The sequence below is a fragment of the Homarus americanus genome, unplaced genomic scaffold, assembly GCF_018991925.1.
Source record: "Homarus americanus isolate GMGI-L3 unplaced genomic scaffold, GMGI_Hamer_2.0 scaffold32583, whole genome shotgun sequence".
NCBI classification, from domain to species: domain Eukaryota; kingdom Metazoa; phylum Arthropoda; class Malacostraca; order Decapoda; family Nephropidae; genus Homarus; species Homarus americanus.
Window position 1 is genome coordinate 27,616,456 of NW_024713129.1, and position 18,867 is coordinate 27,635,322.

Sequence of the window (18,867 nt, forward strand, 5' to 3'; positions counted from 1 at the left end):
TAAATACATGGTGATGGTTAATCACGACTTAAAAAGAGACCACAGTTAATGTATTTTTTCGAAATTATATTGAATACAAAATATATAGTGATTAAGGCTCTCAGAGCGACCTGTAAGACATATTGTAGTCTTATTTATTGAAAGTGTATTCTCGTTCGAATATCATAAATAAGAGCTATCAGGTACTATCGATAATTATGTGCTTTTGGTCTTTATTTATGGAACCTCATAGGTGATGGTACGCCCACCACTCCCTTGTCAAAACACATACTAAAAATTATAAAAAACAAACATAAAAGTGAACAACAGTGAACCACTGAGCATCACTAGTGTCAGGAACCAAAAAATATGAAAGAATAGAATATATGTTATTGATTAAAACAAAGGAATTTCTAAAATTGTTTTTACCAATTTATTTAAACAAACGTAACATACTGATATCATACAGTGCTGTATGGCTTCATATGCTTACAGAATAAGAAATATAATACGGATCCAAAGAAGTGGATCAAGTTATAGATTATAATGCAAACTCCACTGAGAGAATTCCCACCTGAAAAAGATACTAATCCGGAAAAAATGCCCTAAATCTGTGCATGTGAGACATCAACACCTAGGAGGTAAGTCCTTGCTCAATCAATTCGTCAAACGTGGCGAGGAAACGAGACCGAAAGGCCGGATTAGTGTCCATCATCTTGATTGTCGTCACCTGCCACTCATCCATCACCCTTTTTATATCATCGTTGTTTTTCATCGCATCTATATCTAGAATGTCGCTGCCCTCACTAAACAGTACTGTAGTTTGCATAGTGGAAAAGAGAACACCATATTCTAACTTATTCATGTACTCCTGATGCAGCTCCTGCAGGGTGAAGGGTGTGGCTTCACCACCGGCTTCCAACACCTTTGTGAAGGTGTAATAGTATGAGGTCAGGAGGTTTTGCAAATTAATCTTCCTGTCGTTGCCGTGGAGGCTGGAATGCAGGAAGTAGTTGAGGTCATTTGCCAGAGAAGCCACTCCGTTCAGCTGAAGATCCACCAACATCACTTCCACGGGATCACCGTCTTCATTGTACCTGAAGTTATAGGAGAAGAGTCCCATGAGAAGTGGAGTGTTTAACAGTATATGCTTTCCTGTTAGATATGGTCTCTCTCTCTCTCTCTCTCTCTCTCTCTCTCTCTCTCTCTCTCTCTCTCTCTCTCTCTGGAATATAACAAACCCTAGGAATGCTTCTGTTGTCCTTGTGGCGTGGTGGTAGCGATCCCTGTTCACACGCAGTGGTCCTGGGTTCTATTCCCGACTAATGAGATATTGTGTATATATTATATATATATATATATATATATATATATATATATATATATATATATATATATATATATATATATATATATTGCCGATTAGCAATACCTGTCATTACGCAAAGTCAACGGAAAACTACCTACAGCAGTTGTTTAGACTGGAGGCCATCATGAAACCAGAAGAATGCGACAAGTTCATCATGCAAGGATATTTCACGGTGCAAAGATCTGACAAAAATGGTCATGAATCTAGATTCTAGAATGACATGGCGATAGAGCAGGTCCTTATGCGGTCCCTAAATACAACCGGAAGTCTCACTCCAAGGCGTGGTATTTTACCGTTAACTATAGCAAAATGAGTCCATTCAGTGCCTACAGCAGCCAGAGCAGTTGATGCTATGGAACACTTCAGTGGGGTGACTAGTACCACTTCTGAACAGCTTATTGACCTGCGTAAGTCTCTCCAAAGTTACGACCTGGAAAACGTGAATATTTCACTGGACTAGTTCCACCACAATCCACCCGATCAAGCTACACCTCTCTTAACTTCCTTGGCGAGTAGCGTCGTGGCCAATGAAGGTGTGAATTGTGACGACGCCCGGTCAGTTGGAGAAGCATCTATGGAGACAATGGAGGTCAAAGTGTTTAGTAACATCCATCTGCAGCGAAGAAATAACATCAAGTCCTTGGCAAGTGTGACAAAATCCATAAAAGTACGTGACAAAGAAGTTAACATCAATCCTAACCACCTGTTCCACCGGATGGTATGCGTTGTCAAGCACGATTATGAGTTTGCAGCTTCTTTAACATATGAGCTGGCCGCTCGCCCCCAGCTCTCTTTGATGACTGCTCTTTGTGGAAAGAAAACAAAACTCCCCTTCTTCCAGTGCTCGAAGTTTTGACGCCTTGTGATGTTGTTCTTCCCCCTGGAGCAATGCACACCAGTGATGGTGGATACCTTCTTCACCGTGTCATGTAGCAACGTCCAGCAACATATAGTCAGATATGTACCCAGTACACATTGTATATCAAAGAAAGGTTTGGAAATGCTTACGTTGTGTTCGATGAGAATGGGATTCCTCGCATAAAGGATGAGGAACACTTTCGTCTTATAGGAAAAGTGTCATCCCGAGATATTGTACTAGAAAATTACATACAAGTTTTCATGTCACAGCTGGAGTTCTTGGGAAACACAAAAAAAAGGCAAGGTTCACCAGATACAAGCAGGTGCTGACAGACTAGTAGTAACTACAGCAACAGAGATAGGGGATTCAGGAGTTGAATCATACTAGTAGTAGAAGACACTGATCTTCTCGTCCTGTTGATTGCTCTCGCAAATACTGATACAGACACTAAGATGCTGATGCCTGCAAACAAAGCTAATCCAGATAAGGTTTACAGATGCAAAAGTTTACAGAATGCCATGGGTGAAATTGATAACAGGTTGTTGTTTCTGCATGAGGTTACGGGCTGTGATACGACATCTGCTCTATATCGCAAAGGAGGAAAGGTTCCAGTTAAAACACTTCAAGAAGATTCCGTACTCCAACATTTAGATGCAAGTCTTCAACAACCCCCAGTCTTCTGCACAAGACATAGGTGCGGCCGGTGAAGCATTTCTTCTTGTCATGTATGGAGCAATAACAGATAACAGTTTCAGTGAAAATAGGTACCACATGTATCTACGAACAATAGTTAAACAAGCAGTTCTGCCAAATTCGATTTGGTTACATTATCCCCAACGTCAGCAACAGGAGCACGCCAGTATTCGTTTCGTGTATTCCAACAAGTACAGCAATGGCGAGGGGTGGTTCTAGAACCAACTGCTTGGGGATGGAGGCATGAAGATGGACGCTTAAACCCAGTTCTATATCTTCAAGAACCCGTACCCCCATCTCTACTTCATCTCATAGCCTGCAATTGCAGGGCACGGTGTGAACACAACTGTGAATGTCGCAGTAGTGGACTTCCCTGCACGTCCATGTTTGGATACTGTGTCGAACATGGCTGCAATTACCGAGCCTTGGATGATGATGAAGTTGTGGATGATTTATTAGTGGATGAGTTTCTTAGCGAACATAAGAACTTAAGAAAATAAGGAGTCTGCAATAGGCCGGTGGGCCTGTGCATGGGAGCTCCTGTCGAGAGTTACTACCACACTGTATCATCCATGAATCTATCTAGCCTCCTTTTAAAACTTTCCAGCGTTCCAGCACTTACTGCAAAGTTGCTAAGCTAGTTCCCCTCGTCCACCACCCTATTTGCGAACCAGTTCCTTCCTATCTCCCTCCTAAACCTAAACTTATCCAACTTAAATCCGTTGCTACGAGTCCTATCCTGCTCGGATATTATAAGAACTTTATCTATATCGCCTTTATTGATTCCTTTCACCCACTTAAATATTCTATCATATCTCCCCGCACTCTTCGTCTTTCTAGGGAATGCAAGTTTAGTTTCTTTAACCTATCGTTTCGTCATTCTTCGCTACACCGATTCCAGTGAATTGATATCCATTCTATAATAAGGGCACCAGAACTGAACCGCATAATCGATGTGCGGCCTGACTAGCGCAAGATATAGTTGCAATAACACCTCTGCACTCTTATTTTTTACACTTTTAGATATAAAACCTAATACTCTGTTTATCTTATTTCGAATATTAACACAGAAACACATGAAACAGATTCACCATCCTCACTAAAAAGGCAGTGCAAATAGATACAGTTATCTTGCTTCTTAATTTCTATAATCTATTTTTGGGGGCACCAAGTTTGTCTCAATTAATTATTTCCGGTAGAAAACAAACCTTTTTTTTTTTAATATTATTATGCTTGTATGCCATCAATAATTTTTGTACTTATATACACTTTTATCTTATCCCATCTTAATGGACTTCTTGTATCGTAATAAATCTAGGTATCCTTAGTAGCAAGGTGAAGATCAGGCACGGGCAACCCTGGCAAGAAAGAGTGTGGGGAACAGATTAGCGGACCCCTCGAAAATTTATTTACAAAATCATTAGACACGGGAGTTGTGCCAGACGTTTAGAAACAGGCAAATGTAGAACCCATATTCAAAAAGGGAAACAGAGCATCAGCATTAAATTACCGGCCGATCAGTTTGACGTCAGTAGTGGAAAAATTTCATGAATCAATTATAGCAAATAGCATCCGATCGCATTTAGAGAAAAGCAAATTAATCTACGACTCTCAACATGGGTTTACAAAGGGAAAATCTTGTCTATCAAATATGCTGACGTTTTTTAGGAAAGTCTTCGAGGTAGTAGATAATGACGAAAATTACGATGTTATTTACTTAGACTTTAGCAAAGCATTTGACAGAGTACCGCATCAGAGGCTTCTGTGAAAAGGTCAGGCTCATGATATCGAGGGGAAAGTTTCAAATAGGACAAACTCACGGCTCACCGATAGAACACAGAGGGTCAGTGTTGATGGTGTTAAATCTGAGTGGGGCTGTATAACCAGTGGGGTTCCCCTGGGGTCAGTACCAGGCTCACTCTTGTTCATAATCTACATTAAACGATCTAGATACTTGGACCAGCAGTGACATAAGCAAGTTTGCGGATGACACCAAAATTGGGCGGCAGATTAATTCAGGGCAGAATGCAAATGCACTACAGAAGGATTTAAATAAACTGCAGGAATGGTCAGAACAATGGCAAATGAAATTCAACACCAGCAAGTGCAGCGTACTTTATATTGGAAGAACAAATAATGTCAATGTATACAGCCTTAACAACATCAACCTAGAGAAGTCGACTTGTGAAAGAGACTTAGGGGTACTTGTAAGCCCTGACCTACGGCCTAGAAAACAGTGCTTTAATGTTTGAAATAAGGCAAACAGAGTATTAGGTTTTATATCTAGAAGTGTAAGAAATAAGAGTGCAGAGGTCTTATTGCTACTATATCTTGCGCTAGTCAGGCCGCACCTCGATTATGCGGTTCAGTTCTGGTGCCCTTATTATAGAATAGATATCAATTCACTGGAGTCGGTGCAGCGGAGAATGACGAAAATGATTCCGGGACTTAGAAACCTTCCATATCAAGATAGGTTAAAGAAACTAAACTTGCATTCCCTAGAAAGACGAAGAGTGCAGGGAGACATGATAGAAGTATTTAAGTGGGTGAAAGGAATCAATAAAGGGGATATAGATAAAGTTCTTATAATAGCCGAGCGGGATAGGACTCGTAGCAACGGATTTAAGTTGGAAAAGTTTAGGTTTAGGAGGGAGATAGGAAGGAACTGGTTCACAGATAGGGTGGTGGACGAGTGGAAAAAGTTTAGCAACTTTGTAGTAAGTGCTGGAACGCTGGAAAGTTTTAAAGGAGGCTAGATATATTCATGGATGATAGAGAGTGGTAGTAACTCTCGACAGGAGCTGCCATGCACAGGCCAACCGGCCTATTGCAGACTCCTTATTTTCTTATGTTCTTATGTTTAAGAACTGTGTCTTGTGGGGCCAGCGAATTGATTGAGAAATTCTATTTAATGTGGCCCGCGGTTCAGATAGATGCAGCCAGTTTAAGGTGAGTAAAGCAATATTTATTGAAAGAATAATCTTCACACACAAGTCGTTACTGTTTCACCAACAATGTAAACATTTTAACTTAATTGAGTTTACGGGCCAAGTTCGGAGCGTTTCTTTTTATAGATTAACTGCTACGTTGCAGTGGGTCACTTGGGAATCAACTAAGGATGGGAAAGTCTAAGTAGGGTCACGAGCGGTGGTCACACCGGTCAAAGGTAAAGGTCTCTGTTGACAGACTGTCTCTTTCCATAGTGCCTCATCCTTCATGCCTCGCTGTCTGTTCTATCTATTTATTCTTGTCTGATTAGGTCTCTCCGTACGCATATATATATATATATATATATATATATATATATATATATATATATATATATATATATATATATATATATATATATATATATATATATATATATATATATATATATATATATATATATATATATATATATATATATATATATATAAATCACAAGGAAAGAACAAAACACGGTTCCTAAGCGCTTTCTGTAATTCACATTTCAGGGTGAGTTATCAGCATATACAGATCACGCACCTACAGTGATTTACTTGCAAAAAAAAAAAAAAAAAAAAAAATATATATATATATATATATATATATATATATATATATATATATATATATATATATATATATATATATATATATATATATATATATATATATGTGTATAAACAATAAATACAGAAAAAGCCAAGAATTGTTTAAATCAAGTACCTGCCACTTAAGAGTTCCAGAATTTAACTATTATAATTTGTGGTGATAGGAAGACACAATCACGTATACCCTCTGTAGAAACTGTTTACAGAATGATAAGAACATAATAAAATAAGGAGTCTGCAATAGGCCGCTTGGCCTGTGCACAGCAGCTCCTGTCGAGAGTTACTACCACTCTCTATCATCCATGAATCTATCTAGCCTCCTTTTGAAACTTTCCAGAGTTCCCGCACTTACTACAAAGTTGCTAAGCTTGTTCCACTCGTCCACCATCCTATTTGTGAACCAGTTTCTTCCTATCTCCCTCCTAAACCTAAACTTATCCAACTTGAATCCGTTGATCCGAGTCCTATCCTGCTCGTATATTATAAGAACTTTATCTATATCCCCTTTATTTATTCCTTTCACCCACTTAAATACTTCTATCATATCTCCCCGCACTCTTCGTCTTTCTAGGGAATGCAAGTTAAGTTTCTTTAGCCTATCCTGTTATGGAAGGTTTCTAAGTCCCGGAATCATTTTTGTCATTCTTCGCTGCACCGACTCTAGTGAATTTATATCCATTCTATAATAGGGGCACTTGAACTGAACCGCATAATCGAGGTGCAGCCTGACTAGCGCAAGATATAGTTGTAATAAGACCTCTGCACTCTTGTTACTTACACTTCGAGATATAAAACCCAATACTCTGTTAGCCTTATTTCGAACATTAACACACTGTTTTCTAGGCCGTAGGTCCGGCTTACAAGTACCCCTAGGTCTCTTTCACAAGTCGACTTTTCTAGGTTGATGTTGTTAAGGCTGTATCCATTATCAGTATTTGTTCTTCCAATATTAAGTACGCTGCACTTGCTGGTGTTGAATTCCATTTGCCATTTTTCAGACCACCCCTGCAGTATATTTAGATCCTCCTGTAATGCATTTGCATCCTGCCCTGAATTAATCTGCCGCCCTATTTTGGTGTCATCCGCAAACTTGGTTATGTCACTGCTGATCCCAGTATCTAGATCGTTTATGTAGATTATAAACAAGAGTGGGCCTAGTACTGACCCCTGGGGAACCCCACTGGTTAAACGGCCCCACTCAGATTTAACACCATATACGCTGAACCTCTGCGTTATATCGGTGAGCCATGAATTTATCCAATTTAAAACTTTCCCCTCGATACCGTGAGCCTTAATTTTTCTCAGAAGCTTCTGATGCGGTACTCTGTCAAATGCTTTGCTAAAGTCTAAATAAATAGCATCGTAATTTTCGTCATTATCTACTACCTCGAAGACTTTCCTAAGAAACGTCAGCAGATTTGTTAGACAAGATTTTCCCTTTGTAGACCCATGTTGAGAGTCGTAGATTAATTTGCTTTTCTCTAGATGCGATCGGATGCTATCTGCTATAATTGATTCAAGATTTTTCCCCACTACTGTCGTCAAACTGATCGGCCGGTAATTTAATGCTGATGCTCTGTCTCCCTTTTTCAATATGGGTACTACATTTGCCTGTTTCCACAAGTCTGGCACAACTCCGGTGTCTAATGATTTTGTAAATAAGTTTACGAGGGGTCCGCTAATCTGTTCCCTACACTCTTTTAAGACTCGAGGGAAAATTTCATCCGGCCCTGGGGATTTTGTTTTCTTTAGCTTATTTATCTTCTTAAAAACATCCTCTTTTCTGATAGTGATATTCTTTAATTTCTCTTCTTCCTTTCCCTTAAATATCAGTTCCACCTCTGGAATTTCATCACAAATTTCTTCTGTGAAAACTGATAAGAAGTAGCTGTTCAATACTTTGCTTATTTCTGCACTGCCATTTATCACTTCTCCCCTCCCTGACTTTAAAGGCCCAACTTTGTCCTTGACCTTAGTCCTATATACCTGGAAAAATCCCTTGGGATTCGCCTTGGATTCTCCTGCTATTTTGTTTTCATAGTTTCTCTTTGCTTTCCTTACATTTTTCTTAACATTCCTAGATAGTTCTTTATACCTATTTCTGAGCTGCTCCTCCCCTCCCTTTAATTTCTTATATATTCCTTTCTTTATTCCTATGTCATGTTTAAGTTTTCTGGTCATCCACCTTGGCTCATTCTTATGTGACCTAATTTTTCTGTATGGTATATTTTGTTCTCGTGCTTTATGTAGTTTACGAGTGAATATATTATAGTCTTGAATAAAGACGAAAGCTAAGGTACTCCGTTGTTTCCATTTTCCCGTGTGATTTTATCAAGATTTATCTTATCCACGTTTTCATTGTGGATTTACATGAAATATATATATATATATATATATATATATATATATATATACCAGGTGTTTGGGTCTTGGAGAAGGTCGTGCGATCGTGCTCCCGCTAGAGACCAAGGAAAATGGCCGCTTTGGATCGTTGTGCCGTGGGGGAAGAGGAGGGGAGTGTGGGGAAGGACGACCTCCTTGCCACGCTGTTAAGGCAGCTGGGGCAGTTGAGGAGTGAGGTTGACACTCTAAAGGGGGAAAATGAAGCCCTCAGGACGGAACTCCTTCAGGTAGGTGTCCTGCCTAGCAGGACACCTGCGAAGGAGGAGCAGGCGTGGAGAGTGGTTGTCTCCAAGGGGACTAGGGTCAGGCTTAGGAAAGCTGACCAGGGTGTGGAGTGCAGTAACCCTTACCAGGTGCTGCAGGAAGCTGGAGAGGAAGAGAAGAGGCAGGACGGTATGGATCAAGGAGAGGAAAGGGCAGTTGTACAAACCCTGCCCACAGGTAAGGTCGTGGTAGTTGGTGACAGCCAGGTGAGGTTTATGGATAGGGCTTTTTGTGCGAGAGATAGGAAACGTAGGACTAGGGTATGTTTTCCTGGGGCTGGGATAGGGCATGTAGCCGAGAGGTTAGACAGAGTTTTGTCAGGGGAGGGTACCAATCCAGTAGTGTGTCTTAGTGTGGGAGGAAACGACATAGGTAAGGTTAGGAGTGAGGAACTTTTCAAGAGGTATAGGGAGGCGCTGGGGAAGATTAGAGATAGGGGAGGGATCCCGATAGTATGTGGTGTCTTGCCTAGAAGAGGGGTTGGTCGTGAATGGCTGTCCAGGGCAATTGCTATTAATTGCCGACTGGAAAAACATTGTGCAAACAATGGTTGGGCATTCATTGATGACTGGCAACGATTTTATGGCAACGACTACCTGTACTGTCGCGACGGAGTACACTTGTCTCGTGAGGGGGTAAAGACGTTGTCTGCATCCCTGGAGCGTGAAATTGTCACTCCGAAGGGGGGGTTTCGCCAGTAGAGAGGGGTCGGGGAAAATGGGAGTCAAAAAACAAGCAGGTCCTGGGAAGTAGTGAAACAGAAGTAGATAATGCTGAAAATATAGTTAGTCATAATAACAAACATCAAAGTAATAAATGTAAAACAGATAGAAACGGAAGAAATATATTGAGTGTTTATTATACTAATAGTAGAAGCCTGTGTAACAAAATGGACCAGCTCAGGGCCATTGTTAGTAAAGAGAACATAGATATAATTGCAATAACGGAAACATGGATAAATTCAAACAGCAAGCATTTTTTAGCAGAATTTCATATTCCAGGATATAACCTATTTAAATTTGACAGAGTAGGAAGGAGAGGTGGCGGTGTAGCAGTGTATATCAGGGTGTCATTAAAAAGCTGCAATAAATCAAACATTAAAACAAATGGAAGCACAATGGCGCAAAAAGATGGGTGAGATTGGTGAGGAAGTAAATCAGAGAGTTTCTATACACCACTTAATTTGAGTAGAACGATGGCAATTTTTTATGGGAGGAAATAAAGAAGTGCATCTGATAGAAAACAATGTATGTATTCTAGGCGACTAACTTTTCAGGCATAGATTGGAAAATCAATTTAGCGATAATGAATCTGTGCTGATTTTCTAGAAGTAGCATGCAAGATAGCTTTTTATATCAATTCATAAAATCGCCTTACCAGAGAAGGAAATAATATCCCCTCGATTAGTTCTTGCAGTAATAATTTTTAGAAAATTCAAAAGAAAAAGATGTTACTGGAGACGAACTAGAAACATAGGATCATAAAGCTTACATATTTTAACATAATATGGATAGGAAAGAAGGAAAAATTCGGCTGCCTGATCCTGGATTTTAGGAAGGCTAATTACGGTAGCTTATGAAAGAGACTCAGGATAGACCATGGTCAAAGATTAATCTCTTGACACCTCCTCGAACTGTCAATCTAGGACGGATAACCTTTAATTTATCAGCAAATATTATGAATAATTTTGACAGTGACAATCATTAATGCTCAGTATTAAATAATATCCCTTAAAAAGAAAATTCAGATCGATACGGAATCAAATTTAAAATGGATGAATAATAGACCCTTAGATCTTTCTAGGAAAAAGAAATATATATAGAAAAGTACAGCGCGGCACTTTGGCCCGGCATTATCAGAACCCAATGGAAGACAGGTAAAACAGAAATTAGGAAAGCAAAGAGAAATTGGTGAAATCAAGGTAGCAAACGAATCGAAAAATAAATCTGCTTTTTTATCAACTGTATAAACCAAAGGTTAGAGAGATAACAATAGGTCCTCAAAATTGATAGAGGCGGTGGAGAAATGACTGATGATGAGTTAGAAATGTAGTACGTTAACAGTCATTTTGCCCAGATTCAGTTAAAACAAAACCTAGCACAGTTTCCAGTAGTTCTCATAAGGTATATAACGACAGTTTAGGAAAATATGTTGATGAACATCAATATTACTAGTAACGATGTGCTAAAGTAATTAACAAACTGAAGTTCTCTATAAATCGCCTGGGTCCATAGGACGAGGGGAGTTATGCTAGAATATTGGGGCAAGAAATAAGATGAGTTGAGTAATCCATTAGCAGTTTTATTAATGTAAGTCACAGAATTTGGCCTGAAGTGCCAGAAGCTTTTGGAAATCCTGCAAAATGTAGTTCCGATTAAAAGGGTGAGAATCAACAGTGAACAAATTCGTCGTCCCATTAGTCTCACGTCAATCTAGCAGGCAAGTTGCTAGAGTCAATTATTGCTACAAAAAATCAGAAGCTAATTTGAAACATTCAACCTAATTCTATTTTTCCCAGCACGGTTCACCCAGGGACATTCTTGGTTCTGCCAATTTCTAAGCTTAGCTTTTTCAGAAGTATGTTAGCGGTGAGATAATGATAAGTCATATGATATAATTTATTTAGATTTCAGTAAAGCATTCTTGATAGAGTCCTCAAGTAGAGAGATTGGATATGCATGGGAGAAAGGTTACGGAATAGGTAAGATCAGTATTAAATTGGATTAGGTCAGTGGTTAACTGGTAGAAATGTGAGTCAGCATAATGATTAAAGTCAGACTTGGGTGCGGTCAAAGCGGAGTTCTCTAGGATCTGTATAGGCCCTGCTGTTTGTTATTCATTAATGACCAGATTGTAGTATAACTAGTAGGATTAGTAAAATTGGTAGTGATGATACCAAATGGGAGGATAAATTCACAGATAGTGACTTTTGAACACCTTCAAAGAGATTCAGATTAATTACATGGAGTGGGTCAGGTAGGATTGGCAACAATTTTACTACTGATAAATGCAAGGCACAAGATAGTGTACATTTGAAATATGTAAACGTTAAGTATATAAATCCAGGTAAACACGGAAATGAAAACTCAGTTTGTAAAAGATCTAGGTGTGTATTTGTTAGCAAATTCATTCTGAAATTCAGAAAACATGTATTAGCGTTCGCAACAAGGCAAACAGGACTTTGGGTTCTATTCAGGTTCAGAAGTAACAGAACTGCTGACGTTATCTTTGAAACTTTACCTAGCATAGGCGAAAAGCAATAATACGGATGCAGTGTTCAGTTCTGGTAACTCTTTATTATAGAATGTAATATGATTCTGGAGAGAGCAAAAGATAATTTCTGACAAAAATGATCCATAATATAAAACCTTCCATATGAAGAAAGTGACTGAAAAGCCAGCTTACATTCATTAGAGAGGCGTAGGGGAGATATGAGAAAGAGGTACAAGTGTGGGTGGGATTAAATTAGCGGGTAAAATGGAAGATGTTTTGAAGCTCAGTAATAACGAAATAACTAGAACAAATGGCTTTAAATTAGATAAATTCCGATTCAGAAAGGATATAGGCAAGCAATGGTTTGGTAATAGAGTTGTGGATATGTGGAATAGGCTACCGAGTGCTATAGTAGGATCGGGGACGCTTCAAGACGAAGTTGGATAGGCACATGGAAGTGCTGGGATGGGTGTGAAAGGGATCTGCCCTGCATGGGCCAGTCGGCCTCCTGCAGTATGCCACTTTCTTATGTTCTTATGTAATTGTTGTGTCATCTATGACCTCACCCCTTCCTACTGGGGACTGACGTGACTGTTCCCAGGTGACCTCACCTAGGTACCTTCTCAACCCCTGATAATCCGCCAACCGAAAGTTTGGGACCCTGACCATATTGTCATTGTTTTTCGTTTCCCAATTTAGGGGGAACCTGATTTCTCTGTGATCACTGTTACCTAGTTCTTCCCCTACTGTGATATCTCTGATAATATTTTCTTTATTTGTCAATACTAGGTCTAATATATTGTCACTTCTAGTAGGTTCTGTAATTAGTTGTTTCAAAAAATTGTCCTGTACTGCGTCTAGGAAGTCTTCAGATTCATAGTCACCTACAATGTTGTCCCAGTCAATATTTCTGAAGTTGAAATCCCCCATAATGCATAGGTTGTTGTATTTTGCTGCCCTACTCATTTCCTGCCATATGGGCTGAGCTGCTTCTTTGCCAAGACTTGGGGGGCCTGTAAATCACTCCCATAATTAGTTTTTCTCTTCCCTCCGTGATTTCTACCCATACAGACTCGGTTCCTATTTCACCCTTTATTGAATTATTAGTACAACATTTTAATGTATCCTTGACGAAGAGTGCGACTCCTTCCCCCTTCCTACCTTCCCTGTCCTTGTGAAAAAGGTTGTACCCTTCTATGTGGTACTCTGATAAAAAAATTTTGCTCTCCAGATTCATCCAAGTTTCGTTGATTGCTATGACGTCTACATTCTCGGTACATACAACCGCTCTCAGCAAGTCTATTTTATTTCTAACGCTCCTACTGTTTGTATAGTATACATTTAAACCTACCCTTCCCTGGTCCTGTTTTACCCCTTGTCCTGAGTAACTCATTTTACTTCCCAGGACCTGCTTGTTTTTTGACTCCCACTTTCCCCGACCTCTCTCTACTGGCGAAACCCCCCCTTTGGAGTGACAATTTCACGCTCCAGGGATGCAGACAACGTCTTTACCCCCTCACGAGACAAGTGTACTCCCTTTCTATCTGCAATAGTATATTGATAATAATATATCCTAGAAAGGGTTAACCATTCGGGACACCCAAAAATTCTCTTCATAGCCTTTTCATATTTTTTTTCCTTTTTACAGTGTACTACTACTACACCAGCACACCACATCAACACATCACACCATTACACCACTCCATCACAACACACCAACACAATACACCAACACAACACACCAACACACCAACACAACACAACACACCAACACACCACTTCAACAAAACAAACCAGCACAACACACCAACTCATCACAATATGATTTCACACACACACACACACACACACACACACACACACACACACAACAACACACACACACACACACACACACACACACACACACACACACTACTTTGCTGTCACTCGGAATCGAGTATGACGATCATCCAACTATGATACAGTGATATGAGTTATTAAGGAGTCACCTTCGTTAGTGAGTTCTGAGGTGACAAAAGAGGCCGATAAGGGACCGGCAGTGTCGTTCACAGATGTTGCACATATGGAAGGCTACATTTAGTGCGGGAGGGGCGGCGGCAGCATTTTTCCGGCGTTGGCGCTAGTCTGTTTCGGTATGCAGTCAGGCTAACTCGAAAGTATTGACACCTTTTCGTGAGACAAGGCGTGTCCTCTAGGTGTTCCTGATTGGCAGCCAGGCCAAGACTGTTTGGCCTTCCCCCCCGCTCCATCTTAATTCCTTACTAACCTCACTACACCGGGATTTAGCAGCAAAACATTCAAGTGATCAGTGTAATGATTGGTTATCAAACAGTGATCCAATAGTGTATTCGAAGGAAAAAACACAAAAACAAACGTGATTCACAGAAAATCACCAGTGAGCAGTGTAGAACCAGACCGCGGGCACTTTGTCAGTGACCCTCATAATACCAAAGACAAGGACTACCGCAGTGTTTACAAGACAAATATTGAAAGTTGTCTTCCAGTGTACTTCGCCATGGAAATTCTGTCAGTGGCCCTCAAAGTGCCGCCATTAAATTAAAGGCTACAGTGGACAAACACATCCGTACGTCCACAAACAAAAGATATCAACAAATGTCGACCAGTGAAGTACTCCAGGCGCACCCTGTACAGTTTATAGCAAGGGAACGGATATCCTGATGGCAGTGTTATTGCACTAATAAAATCACTAAACATATTCCATGCTCGTAGTCGTAGACAAGGGCGTCATAAAAAGAAGCCCATTAAGACTATCACCTCTCGAAGAAAACCAGAGAAACCTACTCCTTACAGACCGTACCAATACACTGAAGTTCCCTGAATATTGTACAGTCTTCCCTCCTTACTGCTCTCCAACGTCACTTCACTAAACAACAAATTTGACGAGCTGGCTGCCACAGTCTGGTCAGTTGTTGTCAACGTCGTTGCCATCTGAGAGATGTGGCAAATTGTTCTTATTGAAACTTGCCACATTGAGGGATATCAACTCTTTCATCACATTCGTTCACATGGACGTGGAGGGGGCGTTGTCCTCTTCTGTCAAGATGAACTACGTCCTTCATGCCTGGATGTTTTAGTCCCAGCTGATGTGGAGACATTATGGGTACGTATTGTGCCACATGCCTACCCTCGCCACACTGCCTTTATCATATACTTTGTGGCATACCATCTGCCTCACTCACCCACCATAGACATTTTTATCAATCACCTCATTACCACCTCAGACCACCTCAGAGTTAGGTACCCATGTGCCAAGCTAGTATTATGCGGGGATTATAACGAAATTGACACCACTGATATTGAGGACCAGCTGCTACTATCACAAGCTGCGAAATTCCCTGCGAACGGTCAAAACACCTTTGAATTATCTTAACTGCTTAGCGGACCGGTTCCAACCACCTCAACCAATGCTTCCTATCGGGTGTAGTACACACCTACTGTATCAGTGTTCTGGTCTCCAGCCCTCAGAACCAGCCAAGTGCAGAGACCCTACAGCAAGACCTACAGGCCGATTGCTTACTCTGCATTGCGTCTCTTCAAGCAGTGGATAGGTCACCATCCCTGGACTGAAGTACTAAGTGTGGATGACGTGGACACCAAATGCATAAATTACACCAACACCACCACTTCTTCCCCGAGAAGTCCGGATCAAAATACTTATGCAGCAGAAAGAAAGCACCTTTTATCTCAATGACCACAACTGCTACAGGTCCCTTAGCAACCAAGTCATGCGTGAAATCCGCACTGCAAAGAAGTCTTATTATCCAACCAAGCTGTAACACCTCAAACAGAGCACCATCAGCAGTGATATGGCAAACTTAAAGAACTCTGTGGACTAAACAACCATTTCGCAACTATATGCCGGAAGCTCCCCCAGTTTGACACAACCAGTCTTCCTGTTTACCTACCAGCCCCCTTTCCCACTGACTTAATGGAGGAATTTGAAGTAGCAAAACGTCTGGATCAACTATCTAAACCCCTTTGCTTCATCATCAATGATTCTCTCAGTCAAGCAAGATGCACAGCTGACTGGAAGAGCTCATGTGTGTCACCAGTGCCCAAGTCAGCGAGCCCACAATCCTTAAATGAGCTACGACCCATTGCCATCACCCCAATACCCAGCTTAAGCTGAGAAAGTTCCGTTTTTGACTGGGCTTATGCTGATATTGCAGGCACCATAGATCCTGGAGAATTTGGCAATATGAAAACTTCCTCCACCACTCACTGTCTTATCAGCTTTCTCTACTACAAATACCGCCATCTGGAAAAACGAAAGACCTCTGTGGTTGTCGTCTTCATTAACTTTACCAAGGCATTTGACCTGCGTGACCACAATTTAATCATCAACAAAGCTATCGACCTCGGGTTTCGAAGAAGTCTTATACCATAACTTACGGACTTACTTAGTGACCGACGCCAAGCCTTACGCTTCCGAGGGGCTGTCTCCACTTTTCAGTCACTCACCTGTGGCGTCCCCCCAGTCACCAAGATGGGACCACTCTGCTTCTTCAAGCTAATCAATGATGCCCTAAGAGAAATCTCTGCTCACTAGAAATATGTCGACTACTCCACCATTGGGATCAATGTGAACAACTCGCCTCCCGACTACACCACCCTCCAGAATATATTGAACAGCCTCCAAAATTGGGCCACCAACAACCAGGCATGGGCAGATTAAGTTTCAAATTTAACTAGTTTAGTTAATTTTATTTTGTTTCCAGTTAAGTTAAGTTAACCTGATTTTTTGAACATCAACTAATTAAGTTAAGATTTTTCGATTAAATTAAGTTAAGTTAACCAGTCTGTAAATGTTTTCCAAAAGAGTCAATGAATACTGTAGTTTGAATACCTGAATAGCCAAACTGAGTCAGGCATGAACAAATCTTGAGATAAAATAATTATTTATTCTTGACCTTTTTCTTTTTTACTCAACAGTTTTCCACATGTCAAATTTTTTATTTCTTTTACAGCATGCAAAACCAAGTTAGAATTTCTCACTTGAAAAATTATATCATGATCAGATAAGAATTCTGCATTTCAAGTAAATAATAATCACTGAAAGTTTAAACTCAAACTTTTTCATCAAATACTTATTACACTTTATAATGCAAAATATATTGTAGTTAATTGGTAATTAATCGAAGTTAATCAATTAATTTTTCCAAATTTCGATTAAGTTAAACTGTTATTTCAAAAGTTAACTACTTAATTAATTGCCCCATGCCTGCCAACAGCCAAGTCACAATCAACAATACCAAGACTATGGTTATGTACAGTTGCCAGCAAAAACCCTCCCAAAGCCCTGTGTATCATGGCTGTGGGAGAATATTTGCTGGCAACTGTACATCAACCTCCCCTGCCCCACCTCCCTCCATTACTTTGAACACCAACACAATCCAGGTTGTGGACTGCACCAAGGTCCTCGGCGTCACTATAGATAACAAACTAAATTGGAAAACACACGTCAGCACAATTGTCAAGTCCTCCAGATTTCGTCTCCACCTCCTCCGCCGACTGAAGTCCCTCAGAGTTCCTGGGCCCGAGCTCCTCAGTGCTTACTCAATATTCATACTTTCCAAGCTCACCTATGCCTCCCCTGCCTGGTCTTCCTCCCTAAATGCCACACAACGTAAACACCTAGAAGAAGTGCAGAAGAGCGCATGCAAGATTATTCTCTCCCCTTCCTACTCCACATATCAAGAAGTGCTCAACACACTGACCCTCCCAGCTCTCTCTAATCATCACCACGACCTCATCTGCAAATTTACTGAAAAGATTCTGCTCCATCCTCGAGGCTCCTGCTTCCACCCGAGATCTCTTGTCTATAAATTGCTGTTGGACAATACAACTGCATCAAGCCCATATAAGCACATACTGATTCCTATAAAAACAGCCCAGTCCTAACCATTGTAAAAATTATCAACAACTCATAGTCAATCAGTGTGTTCACTCCCAGTCAATCTTACCTTTTTGCACTGGTATTATGTTGAAGTGCCTTGTATTATGACCTTCCCACCTTGTTTTTATATATCATATTTGTATTATTTGTGTTACTTGTATATTATTTGTCAATCAAGTGATGCCTTCCCTAATTATGTAACTGCATATTTTCCGCTTTCCGGCTGCCATGCTCAATAATCTGTTAATTATTACATTATTATTATTACATCAACACACACACACACACACACACACACACACATATATATATATATATATATATATATATATATATATATATATATATATATATATATATATATATATATATATATATATATATATATATATATATATATATATATATATATATATATATATATATATATATATATATATATATATATATATATATATATATATATATATATATATACAGGGTGGGTCCCACGGTAGCTCAGGGACAGCAGAGCAGTGACAGTCAAGGAAATACGGTATGTAGGGCGGTAACGGAGGGATGGTTGTCTCTGCTGCTCGTTTGCGGCCCCACT

The 18,867-nt window shown here is 40.1% G+C and overlaps 1 protein-coding gene across 1 annotated transcript in view; it reads right to left on the bottom strand.

Moving 5' to 3' along the window:
- Positions 1 to 398: 398 nt before the first annotated feature.
- LOC121869809 overlaps positions 399 to 18,867 on the bottom strand; it is a 51,600-nt gene continuing 33,131 nt past the window's right edge. The window contains exon 3 of the mRNA XM_042371389.1: positions 399 to 1,076. Within this exon, the coding sequence (XP_042227323.1) occupies positions 614 to 1,076 (463 nt within the window). The 3' untranslated portion in view covers positions 399 to 613. The remainder of the gene's footprint in view (positions 1,077 to 18,867) is intronic.